The following is a 17,911-nucleotide window of genomic DNA, read 5'->3' on the forward strand; positions in this document are numbered from 1 at the left end:
GTACATTCGCTAGAGAGCAATTTTGCACGGTAGATTGAGAGCTTCAAAAACTAGATAGTAAATATTTAACGCAGTAATCCTATCTCTTATAATCTATCTTAAGGAAACAATCATTCATGCAAAGATTTTTTTTTAATTTTATTTTTTCCCCCAAAGCCCCAGTAGATAGTTGTATGTCATAGCTGCACATCCTTCTAGTTGCTGTATGTGGGACGCAGCCTCAGCATGGCCAGAGAAGCGGTGCATCGGTGCGTGCCCGGGATCGAACCCTGGCCACCAGCAGCAGAGCGCACCCACTTAACTGCTAACCCACGGGGCCAGCCCAATGCAAAGATTTATATACAAGAATTCCATTGAATCATTACCTATAATAGGGCAAAAATTGAAAATAATTTAGGGGCCGGCCCCGTGGCTTAGTGGTTAAGTCCGTGCGCTCCACTACTGGCGGCCCGGGGTTCAGATCTTGGGCGCACACTGACACACAGCTTGTCCGGCCATGCTGAGGCCGTGTCCCACATACAGCACCTAGAAGGATGTGCAACTATGACATACAGCTATCTACTGGGGCTTTGGGGAGAAAAAGGGGAAAAAAGGAGGAGGATTGGCAATAGATGTTAGCTTAGCGCCTGTCTTCCTCAGCAAAAAGAGGAGGGTTGGCGTGGATGTTAGCTCAGGGCTGATCTTCCTCACACACACAAAAATAATAATTTAAATGTTCAATAATTACAATTTATCTTTTATGCATTTATTCAATAATGCTTTTGAAGAATTTTTAGAAAGAGTGAAAGTTCATATTAGATGAAAAATATCAGGAAAAATCCTAAACTTGCAAAATATCATGCATTATATATTATTATTTACTATAGAAATACAAGTATAAAAGTAAGAAAATATTCCAAAATGTTGACAGTAGTTAATACTGAATGACAAGACCCACCTTCTTCCATTTCCTAAATTGTCTTCAATTGCCTTGTCCTACTGGACTATCTGAATCCCAGAACCGCCCCCGCACCATGAGGACAAAGACAAGAATATTAGGAGGTGCAGTAGCTGAAAAGGAACTCAGACACGGAATAGCTGCTCAGTTTTATTTTCTGCTGTAATGAACACTGAATCACCAAACGAAACAAGTGGACCCTGAGTGCCCAAAGGCCAGTAAAAGCAAAACATCAGGGCCCCATAATAAAGTGGCAGCGACTGCAGCAATCTTCCGCCTAGGAAAGATGCACTGCCTTGGAAGGGACAGGAGGTTAGACCTTAGCCCCCTTTCCCAGCCCAGGCTTAGCGGGAAACAGGGGGCCCAAAGCACTGCATGGTCCGCATCACCAGGGAAAGCTGGTCAAGAAAGTTGATGATGGAAATTCGGAGGAGGCGAGAATCTTCAGCTTTCCAGCGGCTAAAGTGAGGGGAAAAGAAAATCAATTTGGACGCGGTAACTCCTCCCCTTCCTCGCTCTGCCTCTCAGGCATCCATTACACCGAATCCTTTGCTATGTGCATTAGAGCGCCCCCTCAGACGGAGACGGGTCTAGCGGACCATGTCCCCTCTCTAGACCTAACCCGTGTCTCCGTGTCTCCAATAGAGCGCCCCAGGTGGCCTGGACACCCGCTGCTAATCCTACCCAGCCCCGAGAATTTACACCGCCAGGACGCTGCCAATCACTGTGAGCTCCTTCCGAACCGCCCCTCGGTGGGGTTCCGCATCTGGGGTCAGGGACCCATGGGCGATCTCCGCCTCCAAGGGGGACGGGAAAGGCACGCTGAGGACGCTGGAGATTCGGTTAAGGCACCATCCATAAAGACTCTGTGCCTCGGGACCCCTCTCAGACCACCCTGACTAGTCTCACTCCTTCCAGGACTGCTTCCACCCCCTCCAGACCACCCGTGGCCCTAGTCCTCCCCAGCCACCCCGTTCCCCTTTACTCTCATTTCTTTCCCCCCCATACCAATCCCAGCCCCAGCCGTCCCCGGTTCCCCCCCGCTCCCCTTTCCGCCCCCAGGCTGCCACCGACCCATCTGTCCCTCTGCACGTCATTCCCCGCCCGCAGGCAGCCCCCAGACCATTCCCCGCTGTCCCCTCCGGTAGGATACAATATGTGTAGTCGGCTTTCTGGCCTTCTGGCTGTGGATGTGGCGTCTCCACCTGGCCCTGGGGCGTGCTGTGCTCGCGTAACACGCGGAGCTCCCCCGGCTGCAGCGGTCGCCGCGCCTGCACCGCCGTGGAGGCCGTGGCCACCCTCGCGGTCCTGGCTCTCGGCACCGCCCGCCGCACCGCCTGCGCCTGCGTCTGCTGCCTGCATGGCCGCCGCGCTCCGCCTTCGACTCCGCCCTCTCTGCCGGAGCCTAAGGAACTGTGGCTCCTTCCCAAAGCTCCGCCCCCTCACGCTGACTCCGCCCCGCACGCCTGCGCAAACAGGCCCTAGTGAGGCCGCCGGGCGCGTGGTGGATTCCCGCCAAAGCGACCATCCTGGAGGCTCTCGGAGACTCCGTTGGCTGCTGAGAAACTGAGGCTCCCTGCAGAAGCCCCACTCCTTCGCGCATGACTCGACCCCAGGGCGCCTGCACAAACAGGCCCCTAGTGAGGCCTCAGTTCCTGCCCAGCAGGCCCTGCCGCCCGCGGGCCCCGGGAGACCCCATGGCTACCTAGCCAATGAGCAGTCCCTCACCAAGCTCCGCACCTTAGTGCCCAGTGCCACGGGGGATCCCCACAGCGCCTGCGCAAACAGACACCCTCTGATTCCTTGGAAGGACGACAGGTTCCCGCCCAGCCAGGCCTGCCACACCCCGAGACATCCCGTTGGCTACCTAGCCAATGAATGCTCCTTCATGAAGCTCTGCCCCTTAGAACGACATGTGACCCCAGCGCGCCTGCACAACCGGTCCTGCCTCGCCACCTCGCTCCCCCGCCCCCCCCCCCCGCCCCGCAAGACCTCGTGTGAGGGCGCCAGATGTGTGGCCGGTTTCCCGCCCTATCTCTTTCCCAGAGCCAATACCCCCAAGAGATGTGGCTCGATGTCCTGGCAGTGATTTGTGGAGGGAGGTGGAATTGGATAGTCCCCGAGGGATACTGCTCTGCACCCCGCCCCATTGGCCATGTAGGTGGAGAAACCAAAGGGGAATTTAAAGGGGGCAACAACCCCATCAGATTTTATTTTTAGAAAGATCACTAAGTGGGCCGTGTGGAGGTCAAGCCTGCCAGCAGGGAGGCCCCCATGGAGGCAAGAAGACAAATGATAGGGACCTGAAATAAAGTAGTGGCAGTGAGAACCATCAGAATGCAAGACTAAAATCACTAAAATCCCAATTAGGGAAATTACTGTCTATATGCATAGAAATCCTAGAACAATACAGCAAAATGTAAACACTTGTTATCTGGATGTGATGGGATTGTGTTGTTAACTTTTTTGTGTTTTCCCCAAACTTTAAAAAATTTTTTTTATTTGTTTATTTATTTTTCCCCCAAAGCCCCAGTAGATAGTTGTGTGTCATAGCTGCACATCCTTCTAGTTGCTGCATGTGGGACGTGGCCCCAGCATGGCCAGAGAAGCAGCGCGTCAGTGCACGCCCGGGACCCGAACCTGGGCCGCCAGCAGCAGAGCACACGCACTCAAACGCTAAGCCACGGGGCCGGCCCTCCTCAAAATTTTTGACAGTAATCTTTTATGACATTTTTAATAAAAAATATGTTTTTAAAGTGACATGAAATTTTTGGTGGTGATTGTCGTTGCTTTTCTATTTTCCTCCTTTGGAATCAAAAGGAAGGACATGAATCTGAACTATATCATCAAATCTCGTTGGCTCTCTCCTCAAAATAGATGCTAAATCAGCCAACTTCTCTCCCTTTCCGTTGCTAGTCCCCTGTGGGAGCCACCGTCTCTCTCTGAACTCCTTCAACAGCTTCCTGACTGGTTTTCTTCTACCCTTGCACCTCTGCAGCCTGTTCTCTACACAACAGAATCGGTTCTTAATTTTTAATATAAATCACATCATATCATGTCCCTGCTTAAAATCCTAAAACGATTTCCCATTGCCCTTGGAATCAAATCCAAACTCCCTGTCATAGCTTATAAAAGCCCTGTGTGACCTGGCTCCCAGTTCCTCCGACCCCACCTGCCTGCTTTCTCATTCTCTGCAGCCTCTGGGGCCTTCTCTCTGCTACTGACCAAGGGTGGCCTGCCCTCAGCCCTTTGCACTTACTCTGCTATTTGGAAGACTATGTCCCCAAACTCTCCCATGGCTAGCTCCTTTTTGTCATTAGGATCTTGGCTCCAATGTCACCTCTGAGAGGGCTTCTGGATCACCAATCTGACATACTACCCCCAGCACGCTTCTTCATATTTGCCCATTTCAATTTGCTGCATAACATTTCTAATAATCTGAAATTATAATTTCGTTTTGTTCTCTTCTGTATTGTTGATATATCATCACTGGTATGTGTTCAGTGCAGTTTATGCAGTAGGTGCTTTGTTGTTTGTTGAATGAAACAGAGTATTAACTAAGTACAAAACTGGAGCACTGCCTTGGAACCAGCAATCCCGCATGTAGGATGTTACTTCACAAATATGAAACAACACATTCACAGAGCCACTCACTGTAACATAATTGGTAATGGAAAACTATTGGACACAAGGTACATGTCTGTCAGCAGGGAACTGGTGAAATAAACTATGCTACATTCATACAATAGTCCTAAGCAGCAGTAAAAAAGAATGAAAATCTTTAATGAAAAATAAAATGATCTCCAGGATATATTGTTATGTGAAAAAAGCAGAGTGCAAAGGACACACACATGCTTATTGGAAAAAAAGAAAAGACATAGGAAGAAGAAACGCAAAACTAATGAAAATGGTCACCTCTAGGGTGTTCAGATGGGTATGGGATTTCTTGGAATATACCTTTTTGTGTACTTTTGACTTTGAACCATGTGAATATTTTATGTGGTCAAAAATACATTTGAAAGAGTGAAAAAAATCAAATGCTAAAATTGAATAAAAACAAAAACAAATGAGCCTAACTGCATATCCAATTGATAACAAAACCACACAGAAAACAATTTAGGTGCCTTTCAACTCAGCTCTCTGACTGGACTGCTTTCATGGGATGTATTCTAAGAACCAAAAGAATTGGCTTTCCTCTTAGTATGTTCGTCGTTGGCAATGGTAGTGATGAGGTCAGTGTGGAGCTCTTTGGGGTGTGCTTTAACATAGACTCCACCCGGTAGAGCAAAAGAGTAAATATATGGATGTCGAGAACCCGAATTCTCACTGTGGAATGGGGGAAGGTGAGAAAGAACTGTGATGCTGGATTGGAATTAGGGATTGCAGTATGAACTCTTTTTTGTGTGTGTGTGAGGAGATCAGCTCTGTGCTAACATCTGCCAATCCTCCTCTTTTTTTTTTTCTGCTGAGGAAGACTTGCCCTGGGCTAACATCCGTGCCCATCTTCCTCCACTTTATATGGGACGCCGCCACAGCATGGCTTGACAAGTGGTGCGTCGGTGCACGCCCAGGATCCGAACCGGTGAACCCTGGACCACCACAGGGGAGCACACGCACTTAACCACTTGCGCCACTGGGCCGGCCCCGCAGTATGAACTCATAAAAATATATATTTCTGGGACTGGTCTGGTGGCATAGTGGTTAGGTTCACGTGCTCTGCTTCGGCGGCCCAGGGTCCACAGGTTCGGATCCAGAGCACAGACCTATGCACTGCTTATCAAGCCATGCTGTGGCAGGCGTCCCACATATAAAGTAGAGGAAGATGGGCACAGATATTAGCCCAGGGCCAATCTTCCTCAGCAAAAAGAGGAGGATTGGCAACAGATGTTAGCTCAGGGCTAATCTTCCTCACACACACACACACACACACACACACACAAAAAATATATATATATATATATATATATATATTTCCTAGTTCGAGCCAGTGAAAAAGTCTAGAAGCAGTGACACCCCAGTAGCAATGAACACACCCTGCACTCAGACCTTGGTTTCTCAGTATCGTTCTCCACTCAAAGGACCAGAGCTCCCTGGAGAAATGGTGGATTCGGGCCGGCCCCGTGGCTTAGCAGTTAAGTGCGCGCGCTCCGCTGCTGACGGCCTGGGTTTGGATCCCGGGCGCGCACTGAAACACCACTTCTCCGGCCATGCTGAGGCTGCATCCCACATACAGCAACTAGAAGGATGTGCAACTATGACGTACAACTATCTACTGGGGCTTTGGGGGGAAAAAAAAACAAAAAAGTAATGGTGGATTCTAGGGCTGGGGTAAGAAATACACAAGCTGAGCCTGGAGCACCTTGTAGTGCCAGAAAGTCAGGAAGTGCTTGAACAACAGAAGCATGAGGCATGTCAAAGGGACTCAGGAACTAACCCGAGAGAAGCAAAGCTAGAACAACTTGAGCATCTAAAAGAATATGAACGATTTTGGAGAGGAGCATGACTGGGAGGGGGCACCAGGGAAGGTGCTGGAGTGCTGGTGGTATTCTCTATTTCAGTCTGGAGAGGATAGATACATAGGGTGTTCACTTTAAAGGTCCATTGCACTGTACAGTGATATGATTTATGCACAGTACTGCATGAATGCTGTAGACCAATAAAAATGACCCCAAAATGACACTCTTGGATTCTAAGTTGTTGAATAAAAAAAAACGATGCATCCACCATGATAATTGAGAAAAGAGAGCAGGGGAAAAGGAAAGCTCTTCATAGAGAAATGCCAATTAACAATTGTAGAAAGAAGGAAAGCATCAGAGGGGCCAGCCCCCTGGCCTAGAGGTTAAATTCAGCATGCTCTGTTTCAGCTGCCCAGGTTCAGTTCCTGGGCGTGGACCTACACCACTCATCTGCAGCCATACTGTGGCAGCGATCCACATACAAAATAGAGGAAGATTGGCAACAGATGTTAGCTCAGGACAAATCTTCCTCAGGGAAAAAAAAGGATCAGAAAACCACTGTTTTGCAGCCCCCAATGCAATTCCTTCTGGTCAGGCTCATCCTTGGTTGGTGAAACCATTAGATAAGGATTGTTGCGCACAAGATATGGACAGGGTCTCAAGGTATTACCCCAGATTACTTGTGCATTAAGAAGAGAACATGCAATTTTGCAATGGGGAGACCTGGCAGCCACCACCTTGACCACGTGATCAAAACAAACCGAGCCTCCCCCACAGTGGGACCACCTGACCCCGAGTGCCTGCTGATGCTGTTGAGGGAGAGGGGGAAGGAAAGCAACTTGTCAAAGTGCTTAAGCTGAATCTAACAAGGAAGGAATCAGGCAAATCCAGACTCTAGAACATTCTACAAAGTAACTGCTCTGGACTCTTCTAAAAATATTGTTGACAGATTGCCTATGGAGAAGGGAGAGTTGGGAGAGGCAAAGGTGGCCTCCCACTTCCTGTCATTAAAAGCCTGGCTGAGTGGTATTGCCATTCATTGAGCCAGGTCGTGGAGAAAATGTGGGTGCTGAGGGGCTGCCCAGCACTGGCCATGGGTGCTAAGAGGGAAGGGACTGTGTCTTTCAGTCTCAGTGTTGCCAGCATTTGGGACATGGCGGGCACTCAGTGAGTGTGTGCTGAAGGAATGAGTGAGGTGTTTGCAGGAGAGCCAAGAGCTGTCTTGGAGTCCCACCCTGGAGATGTGGCCTGGAGCTCAGGAGAAGGGCCTGGATAAGCCACAGACGTGGGAGTGAAGCATAGAAATGGAAATGAAGGGTGGCCCAGTGGCATAGTAGTTAACTTTGGGTGCTCCACTTTGGTGGCCCAGGGTTCGCAGGTTCGAATTCCACACACAGACCCATGCACGGCTCATCAAGCCGTGCTGTGGCAGCGTCCCACGTACAAAATAGAGGAAGATGGGCACAGATGTTAGCTCAGGGACAATCTTCCTCAAGCGAAAAAAAAAAGAAATGGAAATGAAGGTGGACAAGCTCCCCTGGGGAGTAATAGAGAGAAGAAAAGGGGTCCGGGGACAAAGCCCTGGAACCCCCCAACATTAAGAGGTGGAGTGTGTGGGAGGAAAGAACCAGCAAAGGAGCCAGAGAAGGAGAGAGCAGTGAAGTGGAAGAAAAAGCAGGAGAGTGAGGGCAGAAGAGGGCGGGAAATGAGGAATGCCAGAGGCTTGTGGAAGGGGCAAGTCCCCAGGTGCCCACGGAGGCCGCTCTGCTCCGCTTGGTGAAAAGAGGCCATTGTCTCTCCCACAGGCTTTTCAGGGCCTGGAGGTCTGAGGCCAGCGACAGCTGCCGCATCTGCTCCTGGGAGTGCCTGGCCTGGCTAAGCAGCGGCCTTGTCAGACCTATTGGAGCTGGCCAGGCCTGTAAGGCGCCAGCAAATTGTGGGCACAGCTGATCTGTCGCCTGGGCACCTCCAAGTCAACGAGTCCCACCCCAAAGCAAATGCTGCTCTCCTCTGAGTCTGCTCCTCCTCCCATGTGCCCTTGCGAAACGGCACCACAAGCATCTCATTCCAGGTGCCAGACCATTTCTGTCTGAGAGGCCACTTCAGCTGGGCCCTTCCCTCATTCTGCTGTCTCCCAGTATCATTGCGATCACAACAGGGCCTGCAAGCTGCACCACGTCCCTGGGGCTCAGGGACTGTCCTGAGGCCCCTCACCTAGGGGCAGGCTGTAGGTCTCAGGGCACCATAGTGGGTAGGGGACAAGGGGTAGCGGTGGGTCAGCACCCACAACCCAGGTGGACACTTGGATCAGAGGAGCACCATGCCTGCAGTAAACATTCTGACCCCTGTTGAAGGATCTCAGCATTTGGGGCCTGCAGGTGTACATGGGGCCACCCCCCAGATTCTAGGGGCAAAGGTGTGGTGCAGTCTGCAGCCACTCCATCTTCTCATGGAGTCCTCAGTCTCCTCTCATGACAGCAGAGACCAGGACCCAGAGCCTCCCCGGTACCAGGGCCTCCCATCTCTCATCCCTGCAGCATTTCCTCCCTCTCTTGTTTGCCAGCCTCCAACCTGCCCATCCCTGCCCTGCCACAGCTACATACTCCTGCACAGACAAGCTTCTGGAATGAGGGGTCCCCAGTCAGTCACCATCACTGACTCCTCCCCTGCCCATCCTGCAACTGCTTCTTGCCCCTCAACATCGCGGATGATCTTCTTGTTACTAATGCCAGAGGTGGCTCTGTCCTGCCCTAATTTTGCCTCTTGGCAGCACTGGACAACTCCCCCTTTCTGGAGGGGCGTTCCTGGCTTCTGACACTGAGCTCTCCCTGTGGCCTTGTGTCTGAGCATGCTCCTCGGCCTTTACCAGTTGGTAAACTTCCTCAAGGTCCAGTCCTCTCCTTTTTTCATGCCACACTCTCGGGGAAGCCATCTCATCCGTCCTCACAGCTTCTAGGACATCCTGTCCACAGGTAACTCCTGAACGTCATCGTCGAAGGCTGCACAGGGCTTTGGAATCGGACCGGGCCTGGGTGCCAGTCAGCTCTTCCGTCAAGGTTCCCACCACACACCCTGAAGACTCCACTCCAGTCTCCATGTCCAGCCCCGCCGAGCTCCTGTCCCCGTGTCCAACTGCCCAGTGAATGGCTCCTAACCACCAGATGGCTCTGTCACTTCCGAGCCGAGAGGTGCTGGCACAAGGGACTCAATGACCATCTCTAGGGTCTGTCTGAAACTTGCATCTGCGTGTGTCACTCCCCTGCAGTGGACCAGTCAGCCATTCCTGCGGACCTGGCTTTTGTTGAATCCCCTCTCCCTCCCACAGCCCATGGGTGTCCAGGGGGCTGGCCTCCCACTGTCCACCTCACGCCCAGCCAAAATGATTGGTGGCACAACCCAGTTCTGACCAATGAAAGGACAGCGTTTATTTGTCAGGGGCATCTGAGAAATAAGCTACACTATAGGGCGAGAAGGTGCTCCTTGCTGGCTGTGAATGAGGGATTCAGTGGAAGCTTCAGGGCAGCCATATTTGGATCTTGAGGCAGCGGCCTGGGATGAAGCAGACACTGCAGAATGCAGAGGGGAGGTAGGAAGAAACTGGGTATTTGCTGAAATTGTTCATCTGCTGCCAATAGGCCTGGACTTCTCAGTTTCGTAAACCAGTAAGTTTCCTTTATTGTTTAAATCAATTTCCTTTACGGTTAAATCAATTATTGGAAACCAAAAGCAGCCTAGCTAATATAGTTCCTTTTGGATAAAAGTCCAAGTCTCACATTCACCTTGAGTGCTATTTAAAATTTCAACATCAAGTTCCTGACTCAAAAGAAATGAGAGCATTGCTAAGTCTGTCACATGAGCTGCCAGACCACACGGGCTCCTAAGTGGGCCCTGTTTGCTATTCCCAGCTCTCAACTGGGGTCAGGGGCTTCTGTCTGCTCCTCAAAGCCTTTGCCCATCAGACCTCTGTTCATCTTCCCAGCCTGGGGACCCAGCGTTTGCCCCAAGAGGCCCAGGCTGGAGGGCAGCTTCCTTCCAGCCTTAACCACCCCGGATGCCCTCCTTTAAGAAGGAGGCTCGTAGATGACCTCTAGTGCCCACACACCAGGGAGGGTGGGAGGACCAGTGCCACTAGCCCATGCTTCTTCCCCGTCCCTGGCACCCGAGGTTTCGTCTCAGGCAGTGAGGGGTGTGCAAAGTGAAAGCCCTTGTACACACGTGGCAGGGGAAGGATCCCTTCCACGCTATGGGTGAGCGCAGGGTACAGGGGCCTGGCTGAGGCCTAGCTCTCGCACTGCCTCGTTGAGTGACCTCAAGCCAGTGACCTGTAATTCCGAAGGGGTGAGAACTGCCCGTGTCCAGGAGGGTACAAGCGGGGGGGGGGGTGCCCACATAAGAGCTGTGACACAAAAGGCTCGGACACCCCATCTCTGGGCCACATTTGGCCATCGCTTGGCTTTTGGCCTCAGTTTGTTTATGGAAAACAAGAGGGAGGATCACCGCCAACTCCTCACCCCAGGGCTGGGGTAAGGATGAAGGAAATTGACTGAGGTTTAAGGACTGGCCCTCATTGTGCAGAGTCAACAGCTGGGGACCAACGTGGCACAGGGACTTGCTTGAAGTCATACTGCAGAGCTGGGCGACGTTCATCCCTGATTCCCCAACCTGCATATCTTGCGTCGAGTGCACTTGCTGCAGCAGCTGAGGGGGCTCCGGGCTGGCTGCCACTTGGCCTCCCACCAATGCTAGACCTGCCAGAGGTCAGGTGACAGGACTGGGCAGCAGGGGCCAGCTGCTTCCCCTTTCAGACCTGGAAAGGAGTCGCTCGAGGGTTTATTCTCAGTGGGCTAAACACAAAATGCCAAAGCCCATCCCTTGGAACCCTTCCAACAGCCCGTTTCTCCTTCTCACCCTGAGGCACTTCTAGAAGCTGGCTGGACTCAGGTTCTGGCTCCATCACTTCATTGCCAGGAGCCTCAGCTGTCTCACCTTTTGTGCGAGGTGCCTGGCACCTAGCAAGAGCCAGGGAGGGATACTTGCCAGCTATTACTATTATGAGCCAAATTGCAACATGAGAACACATTTAATGCTACATGCAGCTTGCAGCCTGGCGGGCTCCTCCCCACACTCAGAGAATCCTATTTGGAGAACCCTTTCTCCATAGCTTCAGTCACTTCGGGGTTCAGGAAGCGGCTAGCCAAGCGTTCGATGTCATCCAGGGTCAGGCGACTCAAGGACCTCTCATAATCCTGAGGGGAGAAAGTCAGGAGGATTCAGGGGGTGCCAGCGGGCAGTACACTGTGACAGAGGCCAGGGGTGGGAGCAGCAGGGGCAGAAGGGGATGGGCCAGGCTACCCTTCTCACCCTCTGTAGTTGATCCAGGACTCTGCTGGCATCAGCAGCACTGAAGTGGCGGGCCAAGACTTTGGAGATCAGTTGCCAGGCGGGTGGGGGTGGGGGTGGGGTCTCGGCCAGTCTCCGGGCAGCGCTTTCTTCCAGTAACACCTTCTCCAGAGGTTTGACCACTAGGTTGAGCTTGGAATTGGGCCCAATGCTGTAATCGGAGAGTCTTTTCCCATCTGCCAAAGAGAGATTAAGTTGTTACCCACAGCGGCAAGGGTGGCCTCAAGGAGCCCCAGCAGCCGGAGTGCTGCCGCATCTGGCTGAGGAAGGTTCAGCAACCTCCCCTCAAGTGGCCAGCGCCCAGACCCTCACCGCTGCCCGGGCTCGGCCTGGATATCCTGTCCCCCGACTTCCTGCGGGGCCCCTGGGGCGTCTCCTCTCTCCGGTTACCTGCCAGGGCCTTGCCCTTGAACAGCAACCGCTGCTGGCGCACGGGGACGTTCAGCTTCTCGGAGACCAGATGTTTCAGCGTGGACACCAGCTCATCCTCCGACACCTGGCCGGGCCGAGGGTGGGAGGCAGGGGCTGAGCCCGAGTTCCCGCCGAGGGCGCTCTCCCGGCCTCCCCGGCGCGGCTGGCCCGCCCGCCCCGTCCCCGTTCCCGCCCTCGGCTTGCCCGGCCCTACGCCCGGGGCTGGGGTTGAGGGCGCGAGCCGGCCCGGCGACGGGGCCCGGCGACGCTACCTGCAAGCTGCACTCGCGGCCCTGGAGCGCCTTCACCGTCACCTGCATGGCGGCCGCGGCGGCGTCCACTCCGGCCGGCGCGCACCCCAACCGCCCCCCCGCCGCGCGCCGCCGCCCCGGGCGCGCGCCGGAACCACCCGCCGCCGCCGGAAGCAGCGAGAGGGGCGCGCCCGGCGCCCCGGCCCCGCCCCCTCCACCCCCGGAGGAGGAGTCCCCTTGATGTCCCGCCTCGCCGGCGCGCAGGGACCCGCCCCGGCGACAGGTCCCCCACGGCGATGGCGCGGGAAGCCCGCCGGGACAGAGAGGAGGAATGGGTGGGGCCGGCCTCGTCTGGGGAGGAGGGAGGGCCACCGGCGGAGCAGGGCAGCGCCATCGCCCGGTCTGTGTCTCTCAGGAATCCACAGACGGCCCAGCCCTGCCAAGCTTACCCCAGTGCCCGCGGCGGGCCTGCTGTCTCCTTTCTAGTCTGGCTGAAGAAAACCAGCTGAGCTTGGGAGCAGGCAGGAGCCAGGCCTCTGCCCGCATGCTCCCGTGGCTCATTCTAGAACAGAGAGGCCCACCTCTCACAGAGGGGGTGCGTGGAGAAGGAGGGCTGAGAAAGAAAGTCTGCACAGAGATCACCGTGTCACCCAAGCCAGTCCTCCACGCCGACCCACACCTACCCAGCCACACCCTTCCTACCCCCACCCCCAGGCCTTAAAGGGCAAAGACGGGAAGGGACCCAAGCTTGCTTCTCTCTTTTATTGAAATATATTTTCTGGGCAGTGCCTACCTACCTAAGTCAGCATAGCCTCTTTGGCACTGAAAGCTGGAGAATAAAAAACCAGTAAAAAAAAAATCAGCCTGGACTTTTCTGAGTGCATAGTGCATGAGAACTAAAGGCCTTTGGTACACAAGAACTGTGGGGACAGTGGGTGGAGGGTGGGGGCTAGGGGTGGCAAAAGCTTGACCCAGGGGCCTCAGGGAACTGGGCACAGGCTGCTATAGATGAAGTGGCCAATGACCAAGGCCAGCATCTCTGAGGTGCCACTCAGTGCCACGATGAAGGGGGCCTGGGAGGCATAGTTGGCTTGAAGGCGGCGGAGGGACAGCTGCAGCATGGCCAAGGCCAGCAGGCTGTTCTGCACCCCTACCTCAATGCTGACTGTCCGCCGCTGGGCCACTGGCAGCTTCAGGCATGTGGCCAGGCCGTAGCCCACCAGGAGGCCAACCAGGGGCACTGTGAGGCCCACCAGCACGATGGGCAGCCTGACGCCCGCCAGGATGAAGACTCCCATGCGGTAGGCCAGGAAGAGGCCACCCAGGAGCAGCACAAAGCTGAAGGGCTTGATAACCTGCAGCAGCAGCTGGGAGAACTTGGGGAGCTTGGACTTGATCACTACGCCTGCTGCTATGGGGATGGCGATGAACAGCAGGGTCCCCAGGATCTTGGAGATGGGCACGTGGAGTGTTTCATGGATGCTGAGCAGGTGGCTGTAGATGGCTGAGGACAGTGGCAGGAAACCAGTGGCAGCCACAGTTGAGATGAAAGTCATGGAGATGGCCAGAGTGACATCCCCTCCAAGGAGGAGGCTGAAGAGGTAGCTCCCCCCGCCGCCAGGCGACGAGCAGGTGATGATGAGGCCCAAAGCCAGGGCCTTGGGCAGCATGAAGACCTTGGCCATCAGGAAAGCATAGAAGGGCATGACCAGAAACTGACCCAGGAGGCCCAACAGCATGGGCTGGGGGCTCTGCAGGAGCCCCTTCAGAACCTTGAGCTCCACTTTGCACCCGAACGAACACTTGTTGACAAAGATAAGAGGCAGGAGCAAGTAGAGTATTGGGTTCTCTGAGAAGTGGACCAGGTCGGCGCCAAGGGTGGCAGGGGCGTCTTCGGCAGCAGGCGAGACCTTGATGCAGAAATCTCTCCGATCCTCAATCAGCATAGGTGGGGCCTTGTGGGGATCCACGAGCTGGATGTGGAGTGGGGCTAGCCCAGGCAGGCCTGAGTGGATGCTCACCACAAAGCCGCCCCCCCGACCCCAGGTTATGGCACTCACATTCTTGATGGTCAGCACCTCTGTGTCCAGGGAGGTGACTCTTAGCGTGGGGCCTGGCACCGTCCTGTTGCCCTGGCCTGGGTACTGGCTCGAGATCACAATGATGCCCTCGCTCTCTTCTGGGAACTCAAACTCCATCACAGAGCCATCCCCAATGCTCAAGTAGCGGCCCTCTGTCAGTGGCACAGTATGGCCCAGAGCCGTGCTGAGGTTGGCACTGGCTGTTCCCCAGGCCCCCCATGGCAGGCTGAAAAGCAGCAGTGCAGTCCTGAGCATGATTAGGTGGCCTGTGCAACCACTGCCCCCTCCCAGGCCAGGCCACTGCTGGGAGCTGCCCCTGCCCCTCCTAAACACCATGGCTCTTCCTGAAGGCTGGCGAGCCCAGACCCTCTGTGGCTTAGGAGAGCAGTCCTGCTGGTACCGTTGGGTTGTCCTGAGAAGGGTCCATAGGCGGGCCCTGGCCCTGTGCTGCCTTCCTTGATGGCAGAGCTCTTCCTGAGGAGGAAAGGGACACAGAGAGGGGGCTGGTGAGGGCGAGCAGCTGTGAGCCCAGGAGCCTGGGGATCTGGAAGCCCACTGCTGGGAGACTCAGTGGGGCCCCTTGCCCCAAGCCCGGGAACAGAAAGGCAATGCCTAGTGCTGGCCCTTGAGTGCCATTCGGCTGTCCTCTCACCCAGCACAACTGCCTCAAGCTTCCTATCCCTCACCCAGAGGACACACTCACAGATAGCAGTTCCCGTTCAGGCTGCTGCTACCCGCTCATTTCCCTGGACTTGCCCAGCATGGTGACCATGCAGAGACATCCTGATACCAAGGGATTCGGGAGAGCCACCCCCAATCCTGTCACCACTAGCCTGTTCCCCACCAGCTTCGAGACGCAGCTACAGCAGGGCCGCAGCAATCCCACAACCACGATGAAATCTCTGAAAGGCTGCCCAGGGATGACAAGGAGACAAGCTTGATGAGAGCAAAGGGTGCTGATACAAACACTGGCTTGCTGGGGCTGACCCGGTGGCGCAAGCTGTTAAGTACGTGCGCTCCGCTGCGGCAGCCTGGGGTTCGCCGGTTCGGATCCCAGGCGCGCACAGACGCACTGCTTGGCTAGCCATGCTGTGGCAGCGTCCCATATAAAGTGGAGGACAATGGGCACAGATGTCAGCCCAGGGCCAGTCTTCCTCAGCAAAAAAAGAGGAGGATTGGCAGATGTTAGCACAGGGCTGATCTTCCTCACAAAAAAAAAAAAAAAAAAAAGAAACACTGGCTTGGGCCAGATCTGAGAGACCATCAGAGTGCAGGTTAGGGCATTTGAGTATCATCTGCCAGGAAGAAAGCAGCTGGCAAAGTGGCGTGGGCAGTGGGTGACCATCCGGCCGAAGGCCCCAGGGGCTGATGTCCACCACCAACGTGCAGTTGTGAATGGTGCCACCATGGTTCCCTGGCCTCCCCTACCTGCTGACAGTGGGGAGATGGGGGTTCTTCTCTGGGGAGCAGGTCCCCTCTCCCCAGAGAAGTCACCAGAAGGGGCAGCAGGAGGGGGCCTGATAGGACCACATGTCTGCTGGGGGGCTTCTTCTCCTTCTGTCAGAACTTCCACTCCTCTGGCAGTCCCAGAATTTGAGCTCCTAGAGCCACTGTGTCACACCTGAGAGGCTCTGCTCGGAGTCCAGGGGCTCCTCCCCATGCCCACACGCACCCTACCAGAGCCTGGAATGCCCAGGGGGACTATGAGTGTTTCTCATGGGCGGGGTGCCTCAGGGTGAAAGGAGGAGGTTTGGGCAGCCACCATCCAATTGCCACATCACCTGCTGGGACTGGGGCAACCAGGATGGGGACACTGGTTTTTCATCACTACTGTTGGTTGCCTCACGCCCTGCAGTGTCCCAGTCCTGGAAGAGGCCCCTGCCTCTGTAGATCCTGACAGTCTTTGTCCCTGCCCCCACTCAGCCATCTGAGACTGGGGAGCGCGGGAGGCAGGAGGTGGAGGGCAGGTTAAGCAAAAGGCTCATCCTTGGGAATGTCTCCCCCCAGCCTCCTGGGATGCCATGGTCTTGGCTGGTTTGGAGTTTGGGTCACTTACCCTGGAGGCCTTGGTCCAGCCTTGTGTCCCACCGCTGAAGAGGAAGGCAGGCAAACCAGAGGGAGTATGAGAAGCAAAGTGAAGGGGAGTCACAGGGAAAAGATGAAGGCACCTGGGACTGAAGCCACCGCGGTGGTGTGAACCAGTTCAGAAGGGAGAGGAGGCTAAGGGTCATCCACCCTGTCCTTCCAGTTCAGCTGGCGGCTTTGAGTCACTGCAAGAGGGGTCTGGCCCAGATCCCACACCATTTCTGCTTGAGGGGCCAGAAGAGTTTGAGCAGATGCACCCCAAGGCAGGGGAAGGAACCCCAGGCTGGCTGCTTTTTCCACACTGGCTGAGTGTTCGGTGTTAGGGCAGTTGGCAGTGCTGACTCGGGGCTCCTCCCTACCTGGGAGTCCGGAAGTTGTCGGACTGGGCACGAGCAGAGCTCGGGCGCGAACCCGGGACGGAGGGAAGGAGGAGGGCGCCGCCGCCGGACTCAGGCTGCTGCCCCGTAGTCGCCAACCGCGACCCGGAAGGCGGCCAGGCCAGCGGCCCGCCCTGGCGGTCTTGGGTCGCGGAAGGCGCCCTCAAGCCACTCCCAGGCTCCGCGGCCGCGCCAGGCCTCACGTTCTCGCGGCGGCGGTCCTTCCCTGCCGGTCCCGGCCGCCCGAGCGGGCGAGCGCGGAGCCGGGCCGGGACCAGAGGCTGCCTTCCGCCCGCTCTTTCCGGCCCGAGGCTCTCACCTGCTGCCACGGCCCCGGAGCTCGGAGCCAGCGGGCCTGCCGGGCCGGCGGACGCCTGCGAGCTCGGCTGGCCAGGGCCCCGCCCCGCCTCGCCCCCGCCCGCGACCAGCCGAGGCCCCGCCCCGCGCACCCGCCCCGCTTCCCCCACGGCGGCCGGCTCACCTCTGGCGGCCGGGGCCGGTTCCGACCGGATGTGACGTATCTGGGAGCAACGAGCCGGCGCGGGCGCGCTGGCTTGGTCGCTTTCCGGGTCGCGGTTGGTCGGCGCTTGGTACGGCTTCGTGCGGCCGTTCAGCCGCCTGTCCGACTCTTCTGTGGTTGCCGCCGGGGCGACGCGCTCCGATTAGGGGCCACACTCATTCCCAAATACACTGAGACCTCTGGGGGCAGTGAGACACACAGGCTTAGCCGTTAGCAGAGCTGGGACGCCCAGGGGCTGCTGCTAGTGGCGGGATCCCAGGATCAGGATCTGTCTATATTTAAGACATAGCCACTTTTGAGTTTTCTACGGTTGCGCATCATAAAATCTGTGCCATCCTGACTTGAAGGTCATCTGGGCCCCCAAATCCCAAGTCCCAATTAGCCAGGGCCTCT

The 17,911-nt window shown here is 55.6% G+C and overlaps 3 protein-coding genes across 4 annotated transcripts; all 3 read right to left on the minus strand.

The window, feature by feature from the left end:
- Positions 1-1,074: 1,074 nt before the first annotated feature.
- LAGE3 (L antigen family member 3) lies at positions 1,075-2,751 on the minus strand. Its single transcript, XM_058535026.1, has 4 exons — positions 2,678-2,751; positions 2,091-2,558; positions 1,640-1,768; positions 1,075-1,396 (listed from the first exon to the last, which is right to left on the minus strand). Exons 2-4 carry the CDS (start codon positions 2,297-2,299, stop codon positions 1,282-1,284), a joined length of 453 nt encoding a protein of 150 aa, XP_058391009.1. The 5' UTR covers positions 2,300-2,558; positions 2,678-2,751; the 3' UTR covers positions 1,075-1,281.
- Positions 2,752-10,043: 7,292 nt separating this feature from the next.
- Positions 10,044-12,580, minus strand: UBL4A (ubiquitin like 4A). Its single transcript, XM_058535029.1, has 4 exons — positions 12,477-12,580; positions 12,184-12,289; positions 11,755-11,969; positions 10,044-11,639 (listed from the first exon to the last, which is right to left on the minus strand). The coding sequence occupies exons 1-4, from the start codon at positions 12,522-12,524 to the stop codon at positions 11,529-11,531; spliced, it is 480 nt and encodes a 159-aa protein (XP_058391012.1). The 5' UTR covers positions 12,525-12,580; the 3' UTR covers positions 10,044-11,528.
- Positions 12,581-13,202: 622 nt separating this feature from the next.
- On the minus strand, positions 13,203-17,086 carry SLC10A3 (solute carrier family 10 member 3). 2 transcript variants are annotated; one of them, XM_058535028.1, is made up of 3 exons: positions 16,593-17,086; positions 13,610-15,010; positions 13,203-13,284 (listed from the first exon to the last, which is right to left on the minus strand). In XM_058535028.1, the coding sequence occupies exons 2-3, from the start codon at positions 14,870-14,872 to the stop codon at positions 13,258-13,260; spliced, it is 1,290 nt and encodes a 429-aa protein (XP_058391011.1). In that variant the 5' UTR covers positions 14,873-15,010; positions 16,593-17,086; the 3' UTR covers positions 13,203-13,257. The 2 variants fall into 2 exon arrangements, with proteins under 2 accessions (XP_058391011.1, XP_058391010.1); XM_058535027.1 differs by having other exon boundaries at positions 13,203-15,010.
- Between the last annotated feature and the right edge of the window lie 825 nt (positions 17,087-17,911).

This window comes from Diceros bicornis, chromosome X, assembly GCF_020826845.1.
Source record: "Diceros bicornis minor isolate mBicDic1 chromosome X, mDicBic1.mat.cur, whole genome shotgun sequence".
NCBI classification, from domain to species: Eukaryota; Metazoa; Chordata; class Mammalia; order Perissodactyla; family Rhinocerotidae; genus Diceros; species Diceros bicornis.

What these genes read in the sequence shown, in the direction of transcription:
- SLC10A3 (XM_058535027.1), bottom strand. Translation starts at nt 14,872, where the DNA reads ATGGTGTTTAGGAGGGGCAGGGGCAGCTCCCAGCAGTGGCCTGGCCTG.
- UBL4A (XM_058535029.1), bottom strand. Translation starts at nt 12,524, where the DNA reads ATGCAGGTGACGGTGAAGGCGCTCCAGGGCCGCGAGTGCAGCTTGCAG. An exon ending in CAAGGGCAAGGCCCTGGCAG is followed by an intron (nt 11,970 to 12,183) that starts GTAACCGGAGAG and finishes TCTCTTTGGCAG; the next exon opens with ATGGGAAAAGACTCTCCGAT. An exon ending in TCCTGGATCAACTACAGAGG is followed by an intron (nt 11,640 to 11,754) that starts GTGAGAAGGGTA and finishes TTCTCCCCTCAG; the next exon opens with GATTATGAGAGGTCCTTGAG.
- LAGE3 (XM_058535026.1), bottom strand. Translation starts at nt 2,299, where the DNA reads ATGCAGGCAGCAGACGCAGGCGCAGGCGGTGCGGCGGGCGGTGCCGAG. An exon ending in GAAAGCCGACTACACATATT is followed by an intron (nt 1,769 to 2,090) that starts GTATCCTACCGG and finishes CCGAATCTCCAG; the next exon opens with CGTCCTCAGCGTGCCTTTCC. An exon ending in ATTGGCAGCGTCCTGGCGGT is followed by an intron (nt 1,397 to 1,639) that starts GTAAATTCTCGG and finishes CCCTCACTTTAG; the next exon opens with CCGCTGGAAAGCTGAAGATT.